General features: G+C 36.6%; 1 protein-coding gene across 3 annotated transcripts in view; it reads right to left on the bottom strand.

Moving 5' to 3' along the window:
* Window positions 1-3883: 3883 nt before the first annotated feature.
* SS18 (SS18 subunit of BAF chromatin remodeling complex) overlaps window positions 3884-21038 on the bottom strand; it is a 43802-nt gene continuing 26647 nt past the window's right edge. Inside the window, exons 6-11 of one of the 3 annotated variants that reach the window (XM_030479991.2) lie at window positions 14341-14508; window positions 13506-13610; window positions 11252-11344; window positions 10392-10514; window positions 7563-7696; window positions 4169-5583 (exon numbers count right to left, since the gene is read on the bottom strand). In XM_030479991.2, the coding sequence (XP_030335851.1) occupies window positions 5557-5583; window positions 7563-7696; window positions 10392-10514; window positions 11252-11344; window positions 13506-13610; window positions 14341-14508 (650 nt within the window). In that variant the 3' untranslated portion in view covers window positions 4169-5556. Of the gene's footprint in view, window positions 5584-7562; window positions 7697-10391; window positions 10515-11251; window positions 11345-13505; window positions 13611-14340; window positions 14509-21038 lie in introns of all 3 variants that reach the window. The other 2 variants (XM_030480002.1, XM_030480011.2) reach the window with 2 other exon arrangements.

Raw genomic sequence — 21038 nt, 5'->3', positions numbered from 1 at the left:
ACATTTTGTTGCTGGGGACAAACAAACAAAAAAAAGATATACTCATCATTAACCTTTGAGACTGACACTGTATCAACTTGACAAGAAACTATCTTAACAAGTAAGGCCATAATCAGTATTTAGACAGAAACTAAGAGCTATGGCACTTGTTTATATTGTAGCCCCATCAAAAGTAAGTGTAAAGGCTCTGGGCTGAGAAAAGCTAAGGCTGGAAAAATGTAAAGGCAGCACTGAATACTGGAGACTAAAAATTACTCACTTAATTTTAAGTTTGCTAAAAACCAGACAGGAGGCACAATTGATGTAACTTAATTTCATAAAAACAAAATGTGCATTTCTACCAAGCCTGCCCTAGCAAATGGCATTTTTCTGCAGAAGTATCTGTAATGGCCCTGTGTCAAGATGCCAGCACACTTCTGGCAACACCAACTGCATTAGGTGATTAGAATTTATGCTGTGTAAAATTAACTTTTAGATTAAATGAAAATTATGAACCAAAATGCAAAAGCATTTATATGGAAATTCACCTACACTACTTATTTAAAAAGTGTCAAGGCAAATGAATGTAATGCAGTGCTCTGAAGAGTTCACAGACTATTAGCTCTGGCTATTCCAGCAGCTTTCTTTCCAGCCTCACAGCTCTTCCCCACCAGAAACCTGAGTTGTACATCTTGTGAAGCCACCGACATACTGAACTACTTTCATTTCGTAAGACCAAGTGAATAACAGTAAGGCTAAATTAGAAAACATTATCTCTAGAACACTGAAAAAAACTCCTCTTGTAAAATCATCAGATCTCAGGCAGGGGAAATCAGACATGGATTAGTCAAAAAGTTTTCTTGAAAAACTGTGTCACAGGAAGCTTATGAGAATTGAGTGAAAGCATCCAGCATCCTGCAAGCTTGAAACGCAAATACTTCAGTATTCATATTATTTTGGTGATGTATTTCACCATAGTGGAAAAAAATAATTTTCTGAACAGAATATTGCCACCCCAGTTCAGATCTAAATACCAGTTTAATTCTGCAACCTAAACCAACAGTCTGCTGCTAATGATGCCGACTTCCAGGTTTTGCAGAGTGAGGTTCTAAACGTTATGATGAAAAGAAATCTAAATATACTCCCAAAATTTACTGTCAAGGCACCAACAGAAAAACCTTCTAAACTCTAACATGCTGCTTGTTGCATAAAGCTGTGAAGCACAAGGTTTTACATTCTTTCAAAATAAACAACTGTTTCATCTGATTGAATGTAACTGTGCATGTTCTTATATATATATATATATATATATCTCCAATTCCATTTTTTTAATCTTACTAAGCCGCTGGCTTTAATAATATCTCCACAATTGAGTTTGCAGTTGTGCTTGTCATAAAAAGCATTTCCTGTTACCAATTTTAAAAGTGTTGCCTTTAATTTTCATCACGTTGTCTGTATCCTTGCAAAATTTACGCTATCTGTTCTGTACCACTGGTTTATACATACTGGCTTCTGAAATACAGAATCCCAAACAAACATACGTCATTTGTTCCTGACCACTCACCACCCACTTATCAGTTACCTGAGCTATCTTTTTTTTTTGATATGAGAGAGAAGGATGAATGCAGCAGTTCAGAGGGTTGATGAAACTCTGATCAGTGTTAAGGGATTTTGCCAAGTGCTCCATACCGCTGCTTTTTGAACATTTATTTTGGTGGCACTGCGAGTTCCAGTGCCTGCTAAATGGAAGTTTTACTGCTCTAGCCACATAATTTCACCTGACAGTTGATTAACTGATATGAATAAATTGGTATTACCCCACCCAGAACTTACTTTGTTGTTACTTGTAAACATCACCCATTTCTTACGTTCTGCTACAGCCCACTGCATTTCCACAAAGTTTTAAATCCTGTATAATCTAAGCAACGCCACTTACCACCTCATTTTGCTGCTGGAGTACGTATTCTTTTCTCCAATTTATTTGCTGTTCATCAGTGGTCCCAGTATAGTTCTGGCATAATTTACTATCAATCTCCATAATTTTTTATATTTAGCATTTATTCCTACTCTCCCCCCAGCTTGCCTAATTTTCAGTGCTTCACAGTCCACCTTACTGCAGCTTTTCATGGTAGCAGCTTCTTGGAGCACTTGAGGCTTTGTGAACGTACAAGCAAAGATCAATTCTATCAGATTATATTATGACTTTTTTTAGAATAATTCTAGTGGATTGAGGGTCTTATAGAATCAACTAGGTTGGAAAAGACCTTTGAGATCATCAAGTCCAACCTTTACCCCAGCAGTGCCATGGCCACCACTAAACCATGTCACTAAGGGCCTTGACATACTTTCTTTTGAAAAATCACAGCATTTAGTGTACTTTTTATCCAGCTATCTATTCACTTCAGAAGTGATTATTTGGGTTCATTTAATCAGATTTCATCCTTATGCTTCTATTTTATGATGCAGTAACTGTTGCCCATGTGAGAAAATCCGCTACTTTCTTTTTAAACTTCTTCAGGGCTTCCGGCTGAATTCCACCTGGCCTTACTGATGTAACAATTTCTCTTCATTTTGTAAATTTAAGTGTTCTCTCCCTTTTTTTTTTTTAATCTAAAATCTGATTTTTTATTTTTTCTTAATCACATTAACGTGTTTCAGCATCCTCAGTGGTGAGACCTGTATAAGTACAATGGTATTTTTGCATTAAGTCCTTGCTCCTCTTCAGTCAGGAGCGTTTTCTCAAAAATATCAATTACTTTTAACTTTAAAAGTAATTTTAGATATGAAAGCGGGACTAATTCCAAAAAGATACATTTATCCTGCTCTAGAAAGTGGCATGTTTGCTTACTTATGTTACAACATTGTGAAGACAACTTCATTTGAAGCAGTGAGCCAGCTTCTCCCTTCTGTGAGTCATTCACAGAGCAGGAAAGGAAATAAAACTGTCTGAGAAGGAAGAGCAAAGTATGATGGCAAAATCACAGTGCTATGATAACTAAGTGTCACTGAATTCATTAACTCCTTTTTACTCTGAACATTTTTATCATTTCTGTTCACGTATGCGATTTGCTGTGTCAGTCCTCTTCTTAGGTCTTATTTTCTATATTCCACATATAAAATGCCAAATGTTAACACCTTTTTTACTGGATTCCCGTTGGTTGGGTTTTATTTAATAAAGAGTGCTTACTAAAATAAACCCAGTATCTTGCTATCATCTTATCCCGGTCCTGTCGTGCATTCCTGCTTCTCTTTTGTTTAGGGAAAACTGGCTCTTTTTTAATATATAGTTTTAGTAGAAATACTTTCATGTGGAGCCATCTCCTCTCAAGTTGTTCTTCTGGCATACTATCAGAGGAATAAGGTAATTTTTGTCACCGCCAATTAAAAAGTTTTATGAAACAGGACCGTTATAAAACAATTAAACCTTGCAAATGCAGTAGTCTCTAGGAGGGAAACCCTGGAGGAAATTCTGCTTATTAAAATTGCAATTTTAGTTTCCATTAAAAAGGAGAATAAGACAACAGAAGATGGGCTGGCAAGACAAATTATTTCTTAATGTCAGTTGAGCTTATTTCAAATGAGATAACATATCTACACCAGGCTGGGTTCAACACATTTTTGCCTCCTCAACTCATTTATCTAATTCAGTCATCTTGATTATAGCCTCATGGACCTTCATTTTCAGAGGAAGAATTCTGTAACAAACAACCTACACAACACGCTGATTACTGAACAGTTAATTCTAATTAACTTGGCTATGGCAAGAGAATTTTGATAAAGTCCTAGAATGCAAATACAGTTTGGTTATTCTGGCCAAACTTCTATAAAATAAAAACCCACAGCAGAGCCTCCAGATGAGACATCACAGTGATCGGGATCTAATTTAAAGAAACAAATGAGAAAATTAAAATCACAAATAATTTATTCTTCCATTAGAATTGATGGAGTACAGTTTTAAATAGCGATGAAGTACACAGTGGTGGAAAATTGGCACAGAACCTACAAGCATTTCATTCATAATAATGTTCCTCATGCCATATCTGTTCAAACCTTGATGTGTATTTTCTATCAACTTTAAGAAAACTGTTTTCCCTTTAAAAATGATGAACAAATCTAAAATCTTGTCTTCCATGTGTAATGTTGTACATATGATGAACGCCAGTTGTTTTCTGGTTTTAATCCCCAAATCTGATCAACTAAAACCGAAATCTTATTTTACCCCTGGGCTAATTTTAAGTTTTGTCCTTTATAAAAGTTGCCAGGAATTCCTGAATGCATATATTCCTGCACAACAGAATATCCATGTATTTATCTGATATACAGTTGCAGGACAGTCTCAAAACCATTTTTTTGTGTGTACTATGCTATTGATCAAGGTGCTGCCTCTATCTCACATGCAACACTACAAGCTGTAATGCAGTTCAAACGAAAATTTGGCATTTATCTCACCAACAGGTTTTATATTTGATGTTATAAAACATCCCTTGGTCTCATGTTAACCAATAAGAAAAATGGACACACACAGAAAATGCCCCCTTTCTAAAGATATTATCTCCCAGTTAGGAAAGTTTAGATAGGTTTTACAAAGTCTTCTAGGCTATTTTGATACATACAAATTATTCAACTAAAGATTAAAATACACTTATACAATACAGTCCTGTCCTCCATATTCTTTTTCAAGTTCTTTGCATATTCAAGCCAAGTAAAATTAATACTTGTCATTTTCTTTGTTATTGCAATTATTAAGAGGGATTACAGCTTGCTTATGCAAAGCTGTGACAAAACACTTGAGAAATAAAACCCAAACGTTTATCTTGTTACCCAAAAAATGTTGCAGGAAACTGTCAAACTATGTTAGAAATAATTTTTACAAAACTGCTTCACTCAGAAAAATTGGAAAGCTTAAAAAATTAATCTTTGCACAAGACTATATTATACTGTCCTTAATTATGTTCCCATTTAGATAACTGGGATTCTCTTTCTGTTTGTACATGAACCTATCAGTGATATATGATGTTCTCCATCTTTTTTCACTGTTATCTTTATTGTACACCATTTCGAGATTTATACAATCCAGCACTTATCATGCCCCTACCTATTTTTAACAGTAGATTTCTTATCCTGCCCAGCGAGTAGTGTACTGTCTTGCATATTCACCACATGAAAAACATAATATACAAAATATTGCTGCTGTAAAAAGTGTGCATTTCCCCTTTCCCCCTACAAAAAAAATCTGTGGAAAAAATATTAAATTCCCATAACCTTCATAAACATACAAAGCTGTTCGCACCTTTCAGTCTGTAACAGTCTATTTGACATATAGTTCTCAACTCACTGCAAATTATGTCACGTATTTTCTGTCCAATATTGCCATCTAGAGTAGAGATGTGAAATCAGTTTCTGAGAAGCTACAGTCTTTAACAATTAACCCATAAAGACTGTATACCATAAAACAGCCACAAGATTTTTCCAAAAGCTAGATGGAATGGGAGGTTCTCATCTCAGGAAGATGTCCACAGTGCTGAGGAGACAATATGGCTGCTAACAGATATTGCCTACTGGAATGTGAGTACTTTTTCACTGTTGGTAATTTCCATATTGACCCTAAAAAAATCAAAATACATAATCAGACCACAAGGCATATTTTCCTGTATTAAATGCTGAAATCAGAAGACTATCGGAATAAACCATGATGTTAAAAGGTAGAAACAAGTAACAATAAATTATAAGCAAAACACCATGAAAAATAAAAGATAGGAGTTACCTCCCACCCAAACTTTGAAAATTATTTCAAAAAGACAAGGTCACCTAAATTCAAAATAATTTAGGAAACTAACCTGCTGTTAGAAATATCTAAAATTATTCATACATCAAGCATCACAAAATGGACTGATACATGTATCTCAAAAACCAAGGCACATCCCATGAACTCGTCAACATATCCTATGGGAATCAATTATTCCATATATCTGATACACAGAATTATTACCCTTATTGATATTCTCTATTTCTTTTGACAGAACGTCATGTACTGCAGAGGAGGGCAGAGGTGAAAGCATCAATGCTACGTGCTTACTGTGATCCTTCACCACAGGCTTCAAGGCTTGCACAAATTGGTAGTGTGCTAGAAAGTAAACATTCTCCAAACTACTGTCCTGCCACCATTCCATGTTAAGTACCATCATGATAAGGCAGTATTTTAGATTTCAATTTTATGTTGCAATATCAGTTTTTTCCATGTGACAGTCAGGAAGATGAGTTTCAAAACAACTGCCAGATGAAAATTTAAGCAGGGCAATTCTTATGGGAATGGCTAGTATGAAAGAGAGGCCTTCTATGATTGAGCTTCCCAGTGGAACTTAAGACTGCACAAACTGGAAGAGTAGAGCCTATCTACTGAGAGGGTTATCCAATTCTACTGCAAAGAAAGCTGGAAGAAACTCAGCAAACTGAGATTAAGTTCCCTTGACCCTACATTTGCCACATGAGAAGCATTTTTCCATAGCTTATTATTTGCAGGAGGAAGTTATCAGTTTAGTACATAAGCATTTTGTTAATCTTTTAAATAAAGAGAAGTAATTGTATCTCTAAACTACCACACTGAAAGAGATTGTTCCTTCTTCCTTGTCTTTGCTAATTTCTGTAGAAAGCAAGCCAGTTGTTCTCCTTCAAATATATGGACAATTGTGGCTATTCGCACTTCCACAGGAAAATTCTTCTTGGAAGTTCAACCAGTCTTGTGCTGATATACCAGGATATCTAAAACACTAGAACCTCAACTTGACCATAAAGTACATTTAGTTAATCTCCATTTTATTTATGCCAAGGAAAGTAATAGTGTACATTTTAATGACACTTCTGAACGATTCGTATTACAAAATTGTATTTTTATAGTTTAGTGCCTTCTAAAGGAACAAACTCGCCACTTCACCTCTTAATTACAAGACAGGTTTTTTTTACAGAAGTCCTTCACTACAACTCCAGCCCAGAGTTTTAGGCGCTACTTATCTTAGCAGCGACAGGAAACACGCAGTTGATTTTCAGGTCACTTGTTTCCCTTGTTCAGTGTTCTTTATACTGCTCAGAGAAATTCTGTGTAAAAACAGGATTCATGTCGGCCCACACAGCTCTACAGTAGAAGGCCATCAGCTGCACACGTGAGGTGCTTCTGCAGCTGGAGAGGAGGATTAGTGTATTGTGTTTGTGGAAAATAAATTCAACCATTTTTACTGCAAAACAGTAATGAAGAATGATACACCATGAGATTTAGGAACCTCATCTTTCATATTAGTCATCTACCGTGAGACTTACGAAACAGATCACCTTAATCTTTAAGGTCCAAAAATACTGCCTGGAGTGCCTTACTTTGCCAAACTGCATTAACACTTTGCAAGAGAATGACTAATCACATCTCCAGATAAATGATTCTGGGTAACTCACCAGGAAATAAAATCCATGAGAATTGTATATAGACATCTGAGAGACCATGTCCTCTAATTCCTTAGTTTAAATTGCCACAAGAAACTAAGATTATCAAATAAGCATGTAAGAATCACAGCTTTTCTCATCAAATGAAAGAATACCTGGTCATATCCATAAGGCCTCTGCTGTGGTGGCTGTGGTGGCCCAGGCTGTGTGGGCCTGTATCCCCCATACTGCTGGCCTTGTCCTTGTGGATAATTGGGATACTGAGGTCCTGGACCACTCTGGGAGGGGCCTGGAGAGCATTAAAATGGAAAAAAAAACAAAACACCCCAAAAAACCCAAAAAAACCCCAAACCAAAACCAAACAAACAAACAGACAAAAAGAAAAAAGATTGCTTAAGGTGCTAGTAAGAAGAGAACAGCGAAAGCTTGGAATTTTACAACTGAGCAGAGCTAAGAAGTATCACTATTGTGCAATTAGTTCTCTTCCTACATAAAAACATACCAGGGATCAGTAGTCCTCCTCTTACCCTGGAAAGCACCTTGGCTGACAGGGCCTGTGGTCCAACCACAGAAATATTTACCTTTATTTATATATTATTTATTATGAATGCATATAGTTCCACACACTAAATCATAGGATAGAGGAGAACAAGGCAAGAATGACAAATCATAAACATGAGCACTGTCCAGGATTTAGAAAGACAGGCTCTCCTCCTGCTGCATGCTGCTCCAGTTCCAGAACTTTCTAAAGCCAGGAGCAGCCAGATGATCAGTGGTGTTTAGCATCTGGACCTTCTGAAGAGTCTAGGCAGTGCTGCACCTCCAGGCAGTCAGTTTCCACACCACAGCAGGCAACCATAAATGAGGTATCAAGCAAGCTAGTTACATTCACAAAATGTGAGATGTGACAACATGTGGGATGGAAAAAAGCACCCAGACTCCTCTGGTCATCTAAACTTTCCAGAAGAAAAGATGGAAAAACCCACCACTTGGCTCCAGCCTTATTTGGTTATAAACAGGAAGCAGTGCTTTTGTCAATACAAACTCTTTCTGTTAGTATTCACAGGGACTCAGCTCGTCTACCACTGTAAGCTAACCTAATGGTTACCACCATTAGGGAGCTCAGCCACGTTCCAAATAAAATTAACTTCATTCCCTCCCACCTTGGGAAAGATGGCCTACTGTCTACTTCAGTGACACTCCATATGGATTTTCTGCAGTGGATCTAATTTAGCTTTTCACCACCACCCCTTAAAAATGGGCAGAGTCAAGGAGATCTGCAACTCTTCAGAAGTGCTTTCTTTTAAACAAAACAATATTTATTTTTTTTACTCCCTCAGAAGAAACTGATGTGTTTTAGCAATAATGTGATTCAGTGGTAGAGAAGGCTAGTTTTAGCTATAGGCACTGGACATCAAGATGACATCAGCTGGTAAATCTTTTAGCAATTCTGGATCTATATGACAGTCAAAAAGATGACCTGGAGAAGAAAAGTTCCATAGGCTATTAACATTCTCCTCAGGCCTCAAATCCCCTTCAACTATGCAGTTTCAGCTTTCTACATGTAATGAAACCTTAAAGGTTGATAATAATGTCTGGGATGCTGATTTATTTTTGCAAATTAGAAAGCAATTTAATATTAAATCAAGCAAAGATACTACAATCCTAAAAAGTGCTGACAAATGAAACTTGGTTTTATTTATTTATGGTCATTCCTTATAGCTGAATTCTAAATATTCAGTGACACATTTTATAAAATAAAAATGGAACATCAGTATCTATTTCTGCTAAAAAATGGAAATTGAGAAGCATGCTATTTGGGTTTACAAATTATGGTGGGTGAGTTCACTCTTAACAGATTTCTTCATCCCTTTCCTCTAATTATTTCTTAACCTAAGGTTTTAGAATAAGCCAGATTTTATTTATTTACAAAATTTAGAATAGTGAACTAGGAGGACCTTCACTCAGATCTTCATTCTGTTCCTGTGTTACGTTTCACATAATAAGTATTATTTTAGAACTATAAATTCATTCATAATCTCTAAAAGGTGAAAACTTGCTAAATCTCAGTGGATCCTCTTAAAGTTTAACTCTGTTGGAACATAACTGGATTTAATGTGTATCTGGCATTTATCTACATGGCAAACAAGTCATCCATGCACTTCCTCGCATACGCAAAATGCTGAAAGTTTTAGCACCTAAACCTGCAACAAAGCTAAAAGTTAAATATACAAAATTGGATTTCAGAGATTCCTTCTTCTGAAATAAGTATGTAGAACATTACAATATGTAAGCAAGTAAAACTTGAAAGAGCAGTATTTTCAGTATGTTCTTCTCACCTCAAGTTTTCAGATGTAATGCACAATATTTACCTACTAATACTTTAAATTTCCTGCTTGGGAGGTTTTCCTTGAATCTAAGGACTACATGATCTCCCTTGTAGCAGTGGATTTCTGATTCCTGCCATACATCAGAAGGTTTGCACCACTAGTGGAAATTTGTAAGGCAAACTCTCTTGAAAGCTGCAGTGGTAATGCTTATTCATTTCCTTACTGATCAGTACAAGAATTTTAAAAGAATGATTAATATATCCTGGATGAAATTTTACACTAGTTTTTAAAAGATTTTGTTCTAAATGGCAAATCCAAGCATGACAGAGTATAAATGGCTCTTTGCAGTTTTTGTGCTCTCCTGACAGTGTTCACCTACAGAGGACAGAAAAGAGCAGAGTCTTTGTGGGTCTTTCTAAATTACAGACACCTTTGTTCTTCTGCGTTACCACACTGTCCCAGACTGACAACACAATCTACTTCCCAAAACATGCTGTCTTCTACGCTTTCTTGTTTTGGCCCAGTGAAAGTGTGGGCATACAGCTTTTTTGCACAAGCTTGGCCTTTCAACCGAGTAAAACAGGGATGGAATAACATATGAGAATGACTCTTAAGTCTGTTCTGTGATTGCTGTCTGTGTTTTCAGGTTCTTACCATAACCCTGCTGTTGTCCTGGATAGCCTTGTTGGCCTGGATATTGCTGCTGTTGTGGTGGATAACCCTGCTGTTGAGGTGGTCCTTGATATGCATCTTGCTGCTGACCATATTGCGAGTTTCCTGTAAGATCATTGCAAGAAAGCAAAAGCTTATAAAAATACCTACTTTCTTAATTTTTTTTCCTCTAAGATGCACAGCCAACAACACAAGAACAAAATGAAAATGCAATATTGATTTCAAAAACTGAACAAAACAAAGAAAACTCAAACCAAACAGAAGGAATTCGGCCAAACAAACTGCAGTTAAAGCCAATTTTGCAAAGTTGAACTGCAGCATTTTCAGCATCTCTGCCAAACGAGCATTACATTTACTGGAACATCACAGTCATAAGACCATGACTATGCTAAATAAAATAAAATAAAAACAAAAAAAAGACAAAATTAAGGACAGCTACAAGAGCACAGACTAGCTACACAAGATCAGCAAGCTGTTTCCTAATGGCACTACAATTATACAAAATATATATACACACACAAAAAGATATACAACTGAACCAACAAATTTATGTTTAAATAAAAATTTCCATTGAGGTAAAAAAAAAAAATAAAAATTTCTAGAGTGTTTTAGTCATTTTACTGTTGTTAGAAATGGCAAATTGTGGTTATATATTTTAGGTGTTTGCAAGAAATTATTCTGAACGCTTCAAGTTCCCTGCAATTTTCAAGACAGCCAGCAACTAGTATTCTACAAGAGCTTTGCATGGGTATAAGTCGTGTTGTGCAGGAATTTTTTTTCCCGTTGCGGGTGAGGGAGGAGAGGGAATGTATGTGCGTATGTGTGTGAAGGTATATAGATACCTCCTTCGTAGTAATGTTGTGAGGAATCCTCATAAGGCCTATCGTAGCCTTGTTCAGGATACGACGGTTGCTGATAACCGTAATCATTATGACCTACATCAATTCGACAAGAGACAGGAAGAAACGTTAATGGCCTCTGAGTGAAAACCCTAAAAATATTTCATTTCTCAGAAAAATGAAAAAAATTCAACTGGATATACATGAAAAAGAATTTTCAAATGTATTAGCCAAAGACTTATTAATATGATTTCCTTTCATATTGAATTAACATGTGACAGGAAAGAAAAAAAAAAAGGCTTAATGCAGTAGTTTTAGCAACATCACAGCAAGGGATGGTCTTAACCTACTGATAATCCTTGTTGGAGGGGAGGGGGGGGAGTACTTCATCTTTCACTCAAAAAAAAAAAAAAAAAAAATGAAAGCATTTAGGCCTTTCACATGTAAATAACCTGAATTAAATTAGAATGAACAAAGAAAGCAATTATCATACTTTGTCTAACACCTGTTCTGCTGATCTCCAATTCAAAAGCATATGCTAAAAGCAGTGTGAAATACAACAAATAAAACTCAATGAAGTTATGAACCACAGTCTACATTAAATTTTGCTTTTAAGTGACAGAAAACCAACATTCTCAAAGTTTTTCCTACAAACAGAATTCCTACAAGTCTTAAGAAGTATTTTCTTCTTACATTTCAGTCCTGAGGAGGATCACTGCAAACAAACCTTCCTTTTCAGGCATCTCTGATTAAGAAACCAATATATGCAGTAAGCACCCTACCTGTTGTTGTTTTTTATAACAAATATATTTTATCTTACAGATTACCAAAATATATCTTACTGCTAGCTTCAAGAAAACAAGCCAAAATTTTGTTTAAATTTGGAATTAAAATTACACAGATTATATAAATTTGGAATAACATTTTGGAATTAAAAGGAAATGAGAAAGTTCTAAAACTAAGAGGTCATTGTATTTAGTTCTGCAACTCTACCATACATCATTGACTGAATCTAATATAAATACATCATCATTAAAACAAGTATTATAATATATTCTCTTTAGGTGCTATATGAGCAATAATGAGGTAATGACTCTATAGAACGCATAGGTCTTAGAGAAGTAATCTGTGCTGTCACAGAGCTGTCGATGGTAACACTGAATTGCCCCTACTACAGTAAATTGCCTGTAACCCTTTAAAGTTCATGTGTATAACATAAAGGTTCCAAAATGAAAGATTGTTTATGAGTTAATGCAACTTGTAAAATAACTGCACGAATAACACATGTAAGCTTATACAGACGTGGGTCGATGTACCTTAAAATCAATTTAATAGAAATTAAAATACAAACAACCAACTTGTATCCCTATATTTTCAATGAGTAGTTGCTTTGGCAGTTACTCCACTTTGCTGTGTATACATTCTTAAAACATTAACATCTACCACACTCCTTGAACTTCGTAAGATACCGTTAAGTTGCGCACACAGTTATCAAAGTAGTCACGAGTCAGCATCTTTGCTCTCCCAGCCTCTGCTCAGCCCAAACACACGCTAATTGCAACTTTTCTAACTTACAACACAATCCAACAGCCTTCAGCACTCTAAATTCCAAGTAAGTAGGAGGACAGATCTATGAAGTTCAAAGTTCCAGTCTTGCCTTGAAAGGACTGGGGGGACTTCTAAAGAGGATTCACAATTACAATCTCCTCAGGGCAGGGACCATTTTATTCCTTTGTAAAAATTAAACTGAAGGCCCATACCATAGCAGCAATAACACATTTGTGCGACTTACATGATAACTAAACACGAAGTTAAAAAACAGAATATTTACAGAAAAAGCACATCTTTTTAGCAAGTTTTTCAACTTCAATAAAATCTTTAATAAAAGGATATCGCCCCCTCTCTTATTTACAATAAAGTTACAACTGTTTTAGTTCAACTCAATTATACAAGATATGCTAAGGAACCCTCCATACTTTTAGATAAACCAATTACAGCACTTCATTTTGAAATACTAAAACTGTTGTTAGAGTTTCAAGTTGGGAGTATTACAAATTACATGCTTTCAGTAAGTTGTAAAATTAACTTGTCATAGTAACTTAAACTGTAGTAACAATTCTGAATTTGGAAGGTTTTGTAAATGTGAGGTATGACATCCAATTACTGCTCTTGCCTTATTCCCTAATTTTGGGCATATGACTACATTAGTATTGGGCAGGTATAGAAAACGGGAAAGTTAACATTTATGAGAGATTACCATCAGGGTAATATTGCTGGTTCATGCCTTCTGGAGGACCTTGTCCACCATGACTGTATTGGTCCCCATAATAGTCTTCCTGGCCTGAGTACTGCTGTGGTGGGCCTGAAAAACCACAACCAGTCAATACGTAAATAACTTGTTTTCTCTGTTATAAAGCCTGCTAATTTCTGATTTTAGTATGAGAAATATTTCTCAAATGTACTCCCCACCCATATCGTTGCATTTCAGATAACATATGTAATCTGGTTTACTTAAAAATAAATATGAAAATAAAACTTATCTATCTATATATACACACACACAGTTGTCTGGCTGCACTTGATTGAGCACATATATAAAAAACTTCAGTTTTGAGCTCGTTTTAGCAACGTGCATAACAGACTAAGGTGCTAAAAATAAAGTTATTCCTTTTCTAAAAGGACTGGCAAGAAAAAAAAAAGAAAAAAGAAAAAGAGAAGCAACATTGTAGAACATTGTTCCTTTCTTTGTAATTGCGCAAATTCAGAACCAAGCAGGTACTCTGTTCCTTTTCTGTACCTCTCATTTAAATATTGAAACAGAATTCTGCATCAGCATATCTGAGATGCATATTTTTACATACTTTTTGTCAGAAAGAACTCAAAACAAAAGAAATACTTGTCTTCACGTTTCATGGTGATACCAGTAATCTGTTGCTGCAAGAACCACCCTTAAAAGGGTAACAAAAAAGAGTCCGCAAACAGTCTGTGACACCCAATGGTTTGACCGAAATTGCAAGCAAGAAAAGTGATTTAAAATAGTTTTAAAGATGGTTATTTAAAGCCAATGTAAAAACACTGAAGTGAAGTCCTACCTTGCTGTGGTGGCCTGTATGGAGGAATCTGCCTCTGACCCATCATGTGATTTCCTTGGTTAACTTGGCCCATCATTCCCATAGGTGGCTGCTGCCCCTGGTAATGCTGGCCACCAGCTTGTGGCATGTTGTATTGCTGGGAGGGAGGCTGCTGGTGCATCATTGGACCTGTAGAAGGAAAAGTAGCAAATACGTCTTCTGTAACACATAACTTGGATTAAATCCTTCAAAAAGAACATGGAAAACCCAGCCTTTTAAAAATAGACCAAAAAAAGGCTCTTATTTCCAGTGTTCTCATAAGGATTTGTTGTTTCTAGACCTATGCAAACACAGGTGATCAATTCAGGAACCATATTACAAAATAGAACTCTGTCTCCATGAGGCTTCTTTCTAGACGATTTCTCTTCAAATTACTGTTGTGGTTTAAGTCCAGCCGGTAACTCAGAACCACGCAGCCACTTGCTCACTCCCCCCCTTTTTCTCCCCTCACTCCTGGTGGGACGGAGAAGAGCATCAAAAGAATGTAACTCCCACGGGTTGAGATAAGAACAGTCCAGTAACTAAGGTAGAATACAAAACTACTACTGCTACTACCAATAATAACAAGGGAAATAACAAGGAGAGAGAACATAAAACTAAAAAGGGAAGAGAAAAAGAACAATAAACACAAGTGATGCACAGTACAATTGCTCACCACCCGCCGACCGATACCCAGCCCAATCCAAGCAGCAATCTGGGCCTTCCAGGTGACTCGCCCCCGTTTATATACTGGGCATGACGTGCTGTGGTATGGAATACCCCTTTGGCTAGTTTGGGTCAGGTGTCCTGTCTCTGCTCCCTCCCAGCTTCTTGCGCCCCTCCTCACTAGCAGAGCATGTGAGACTGAAAAGTCCTTGATTGGGGTAAGCATTACTTAGCAACAACTAAAACATCAGTGTGTTATCAGCACTGTTCTCAGCCTAAAACCAAAACACAGCACTTCACCAGCTACTAAGAAGGAGAAAAGTAACTGTTGCAGCTGAACCCAGGACAACTATATAGACATTAGTTTAGTAACTGAAACACTTTTACCATTTTTTGTTCGCTTATTTTAAAAACCTGATTGGGTTTCATCTACACAAAATTATAAGTCACAAAAATTATTCGACACTGCCAGCTCCTTAGGAAATAGTTTTATTATATACGTTGTTACAGTCCATCCATCAACAAGCCACTTAGCTGTTATTACAAAATAAAGAATTGTATTTAGCCTGTAAAGACAAACCACGTGTACCACTGAGTGAGGCAATCACACAACAAGCAGTATGCTGAAAAGCCCACAGGAATCCATGCTCTGCCCACCACTGAACAGTCCCAAGCAGCCTGTAACAAAAATCTTCTTTTATACCAAGTTGCACCAAGTTTCTACGAACCACAGGAAAAGACCAGGAGAGATCAAGTACTGTCCATGTTTTACCAACTGAGAAAATCTGATTAAGGCTGAACTGAAGAAATGCAAATTTCAGTAATGAAAACAGACAGTTAAAGAACACCCTGCTGACACCATACAGCAATTAAAATGATGATTAGGCCATTTCATTATATGAGATTACATGTTAGGTCGATGTGACTTTTAACAAAGAACAGCTTCTTCACTTCCTCTGTAGTACCACTTCAGAAAAGAGTTGTTCCAGTATTAAAAATATGAGGAAAGAATTGTGAAAGGAGATAAACTTCTTAAACAACATATTTTTATAGTGCATTAATTCACACCACTTAACACATACTGGTGTTATAATGGTGAAATCCTAAACTTTTTTGCCCCCCCCCCCCCCCCCTTATAAACTATAGACAACAAGCCTCACTAAAACCCAAAAGAAATCAAAACATCTAACTAGCACAGCCACCCCTTAGCTCCATCCCAGAGAGACAGGAAGGCATCATCCAGTTTTCTATATGCTAGATTTTGCCATTGCATTTAATATTTTTAAGTAACTAGGTGCTGGAGCACAAGCAGAAAGTCCTACATGAAATCACTTTACTGAAAAACTACCTAGATAAAGTCAATACTGACAATGGATTTATATAAGGAAAGGAATATATAGTCACTTAAATCCTGTCTATGTGGGGTTACAAGAGAAAGTTAAGCCAAATTAATTAATGGTATAAATTCAAAGCGTGTTAGTTAAATCCCATTAAACTCCTGTGTGAAATCTCTTGGTGAGAAGCGGCCTTAGTTCTGTTAAGCTTCATTTTCCTCTGCAGATAAATACTGGCCACTTTTAAAATGATCCAGTTATGCTTCTATCCTTGAGCATGGCAGTTTCTGTGCCCCAACTTTCAAGTAAAAAAAAAAAAAAAAAAAAAAAGGTAAAACTGTGTTTTTCACTTAGCAAAAATCTATTTAATTTTTTGATCGTCTGAACAAGTAGATAATTTAGATTATTCCATTTCGCTGCTCCTCTGTTTGGAAGTACCGAGAAACATTAGGCAGCCTTGAAAAAAAGAAAAAAAAAAAAAAAAAGAAACTTGTTGCCATAATATTCCTAGATCTCAAGAAAGCTTGTTAATTAACAATATTAATATTAGTCACAATACAATGTGATAAAATGTGTTGGGTCCCCATGGTGCAATGTAGAGGTTTTCTGTTTGCTTTTTAAATTAGAACTTCATTAACGCTTTGTAGAGCCACAATGAGAATTCACTACTCTGTACCAGACTGTGTATTGTGTTAATAACAGAGTGCCTGGCTTCCTTCCAGTTTGGTTCACATCCCTCTCTTAAGAAGATACCTAAAAGAAGAAACATATTCTCCATCGTCTCACACAACAGAGCCATTTTATGGGGAAGTTTTGAGGGTGAGGAAGTTCAAATTTGTTTTTTCTTTTGAAAAATGAAGCCTATAATAAAGCTAATTTACTCATTATGTAATACTTCATATGATATAAATCTAACGTAGAAAACCCTGGTAATGACTTAAGAAAACTGACAACCCAGTCTTCAGACATGTAAGGTGAATACTGAGGAACAGGAATGCAAACTAGAAGCGGTTCCCAGATAAACCTACCAAATCAAGACCAGAAGTGTACTGAGGATGAAAGAGCTGCAGAAAAAAACCAGAGGTTTAAAAATGTCTCCTTAGTTTTGTCTCTTCTGCTGAAATTCAGATACTGGTGATAAATGTTGTGAAAAGACAAGAATAACTGCTGACATGGTTGAAACTTCTGAAGAAGCAGAGAAGTCAGGAACTACACTCACTAACGGACTACTGGCTTTGCTGTTCTGATTAAAGAGCTATGGGAGCACCTGGGTATAGCCAAAACCCAACAGTACAAGCTCTTGTTTCTTCAGTCAGAAATGTGTAGGTTTTGTTGTTAAGAAGAGGTTTATTCTTTAAGTATTTCACAACGTGCACTCGTATTGATAAAGCAATTGGATATCCATATCTAGAGTATCACTGAAGTACACCATGACAATTTACCATGGTAAATCTCATCATTGTGTCCACTGTTATCTAAACAACAAAATATATACCTAACAATGCAGCAGCCCTCAGCAAAACATTTTTTGTTGTTTTTCATGTTTACAAAAAAATGCTTGTTTTTAAACTAAGCGACAGTGGTAACTCTTGCAAGAGCCAGCTTAGGAACTCTACTGTAGGATAAACGCAGCTTTCAATTTTCTCAAGATTCTTCAGAAAAGCTGCAATTCAGATGTACTTGGGTTAAATGAACCAAAATCTTAAAGGTGTTTCAACATGAGGGGGCAGTTTAAACACTATCTCAAAAAACTCTGATGATACACATTTTTTTGCTACTCCTAATGTATGACTTAGGCTGCAAATTAAAGGTAGTAGAAACTTCTTCACTCGCTTATTCCACAGTTCTCCATCTCAAACTGAAGCATAATTTCAGATGTCACTTAAGAAAAAAAATACATAAGAAGTCATACCAAAAATTCCTTAGTTACTAACGTTACCTTTCACATTTTACACTAGAGAAGACAGACAAAAGAATGAGCACTGTGGCGCCTGTTCATATCTTTGTTTTCTCAAGACAGGAGAATTGTGGTGTCTTCTACGGCTAGACACCCTACAAATCCAGCTACAGCATGACTGCATTTCAGACCGTAGAGATAATTTTATTTTTCTTTAATAGGCTTGATGTCCAGAAAATTCAGACTGCCACGAGGATGCTAAGAGGGCTGGAGCACCTCCCATATGAAGACAGGCTGAGAAAGTTGGGTCTCTTCAGCCTGAAGAAGAGAAGGCTGCGCGGAGACCTCATAGCAGCCTTCCAGTGTCTGAAGGGGGCCTATAGGATGCTGGGGAGGGACTCTTCCTTAGGGACTGTAGCGATAGGACAAGGAGGAATGGGTTCAAACTTAAACAGGGGAAGTTTAGATTAGATATAAGGAAGAAGTTCTTTACTGTGAGGGTTGTGAGGCACTGGAATGGGTTGCCCAAAAAAGTGGTAAATGCTCTATCCCTGGCAGTGTTCAAGGTCAGGCTGGACAGAGCCTTGGATGACATGGTCTAGTGTTGGAACTAGATGATCTTAAGGTCCTTTTCAACATCATGGTTACTGTAAGCAGCTAAAGTATTGCAATGTAATGGCCTCTGCTTACATGGGAATGAACAGATGGCAAGACAGTCACAAAAGGTACTCAACCTCAGAAATAATTTTAATCTGATCTATCACACCGAAATAAGTTTCTATTTCAGATAACACTGGATGTTCCTATCTTTATGCGGACAACCAAAGAACAGGAATTTTGTACCTGCCTCATCTGTGCTGTCACTATGATCTCATCATATTTGCTTGTAATTGAAAGAGCTCTGAAACTTTAATGGAGTTTTTCTAAGTTTATATAAATGAAACTGTAATTAAAAAAAAAAAAAAAAAAAAATCAGCACCAAATTCGACAACTGGTCTTCTGCAAATGATTGAGTCAACATGATGCTCTCATGCAGAGTTCACCTGTTAAAAGCAAACTAGTTCCCTCTCTCGCTCCCAGCACCTATAATGCTCATTAAATACAAACTGAGGAGTTTGGCAACTTTGCTTCAAATGCTCCAGGCAACAGAACAGAATCCTAGCAGAACGATCTGAGAAACACAGTCTCCGAGATGGCCAAGCTTAGCAAAAGGATCTGAGGTAAAAAACGCTTGAGATGGCCAAGCTATAAGTTCTTGGTCCTTAAAGTATCTGAATTCCGCTGTGAAGGATCTGTTCAACAGAAATTAGAGAAATTTCCATGTAAGTTTCAGGTTCCAGGCTTGCGCCTTCCCTCTGAAAAGCCAAAAATTGACAAGACTTGAAATATTTCTTTCAACAGAAGCAGCTTCCCACACAAAAGAAATGTACCCACAAGAACAGAGTTTCTTCCACATTCACTCAGCTCCTGTTGCTTCCTATCTTTTCAGAAAAGGTAGACAATATTCCTTATGGATGACCCAGGCTGCTACAGTAGCTTTTTAATCAAGAGTCATCTATAGGATCTTCCACTTAAAACAATCTGCTACCGAAATCCAAAATGACTAAAACTCTTCTTTCAACTGGACTGACTATATAAAAAACCCAGTACTATTCAATTTTGCTTCTCATTTAGGATATTCCTCTGGCTAGCATTTCATAAACTAGTGCAAACCAATAATAAATACAAAGCGGAGGCAAAGTAAATCCAATAATGGGTTTTGTTACTATGCATTTTATTTCTTAATTAGCACTTTTTCATTTTTTTTGCGAACATCATCTGCCTCAATATGTGTATTATACAGCAAGATGTTTTGCTAGAAAACGCACATTAAAAATTATGCTCAAACCACCCAAAAGTTAAGATCAAACATTTGTATGTTATGCTGACTTTATCTGACAGCATGCTTGTTTTCTGAAACCACTTGCCTCATTCAGTACACAGTTGATATTCACTGAAAAGCTATTTTAATATTTTGCTTCCTCTTAATTGTTCGTGTGAGATGCCAATGCCTAGTCAAATACTGAAGGAAGACAGAATTATTACTCATGGGTTTTCTTATGGCATTTGTAACTAAATGTACAAATCTTCATAATGAATATACTTTCACAACACTCCTGTGAAATCAGATTGTATCATCTTACCATCAGATTCATTCCTCTACAGATGGGGAACCCATGCAAAGAAAGATTAAGGTCAAAAACATCTACTAATTTTTAACAGCCAACCTGAGATGCTGAGACCTTATCTTGCAGAATATTTAGCTAGTGCTGATATTAACTGACAGATACAGTAGGATCTCTCATTCTCAATATGGATCACCCTTTTACAAGAGAAAGGAACAAAGCATAAAGGTCTACAAATGTCTCCTGACAAGAATACAGATGTTCAGAAATTTTGGTTCATTTCTATTTCTGACTGGCAGCACACACTACCAGTTAGGAAATCTTCAAGTCACAATGTGTTTGCTCCCTTTTTGTTAAACTGCATCCTAATGCATTTCCTAGTGGCTCATACTTATTTCTTCACTTAAATGAAAAGCCTGCTCTATCCATGCTTTGCTGAGACTTCTGCCCAGCCACACTGGATCATGGCTACCTATCCACATGTCAGTCTCACAGACTTCCATGCCATTCTCTCCCCTGCTGTCTTGGAGTCACAAGAGAGTAAAGATACAAAAATATTTCCTCTAATTTGTTACTAAATCTCAATACAAACGTAACAGCTAAAAGCAGCAAATGGAG

The sequence above is a fragment of the Strigops habroptila genome, chromosome 1 (assembly GCF_004027225.2).
Source record: "Strigops habroptila isolate Jane chromosome 1, bStrHab1.2.pri, whole genome shotgun sequence".
In the NCBI taxonomy this organism is placed as follows: Eukaryota; Metazoa; Chordata; class Aves; order Psittaciformes; family Psittacidae; genus Strigops; species Strigops habroptila.
This window is presented reverse-complemented; position numbering and strand designations above follow the sequence as displayed.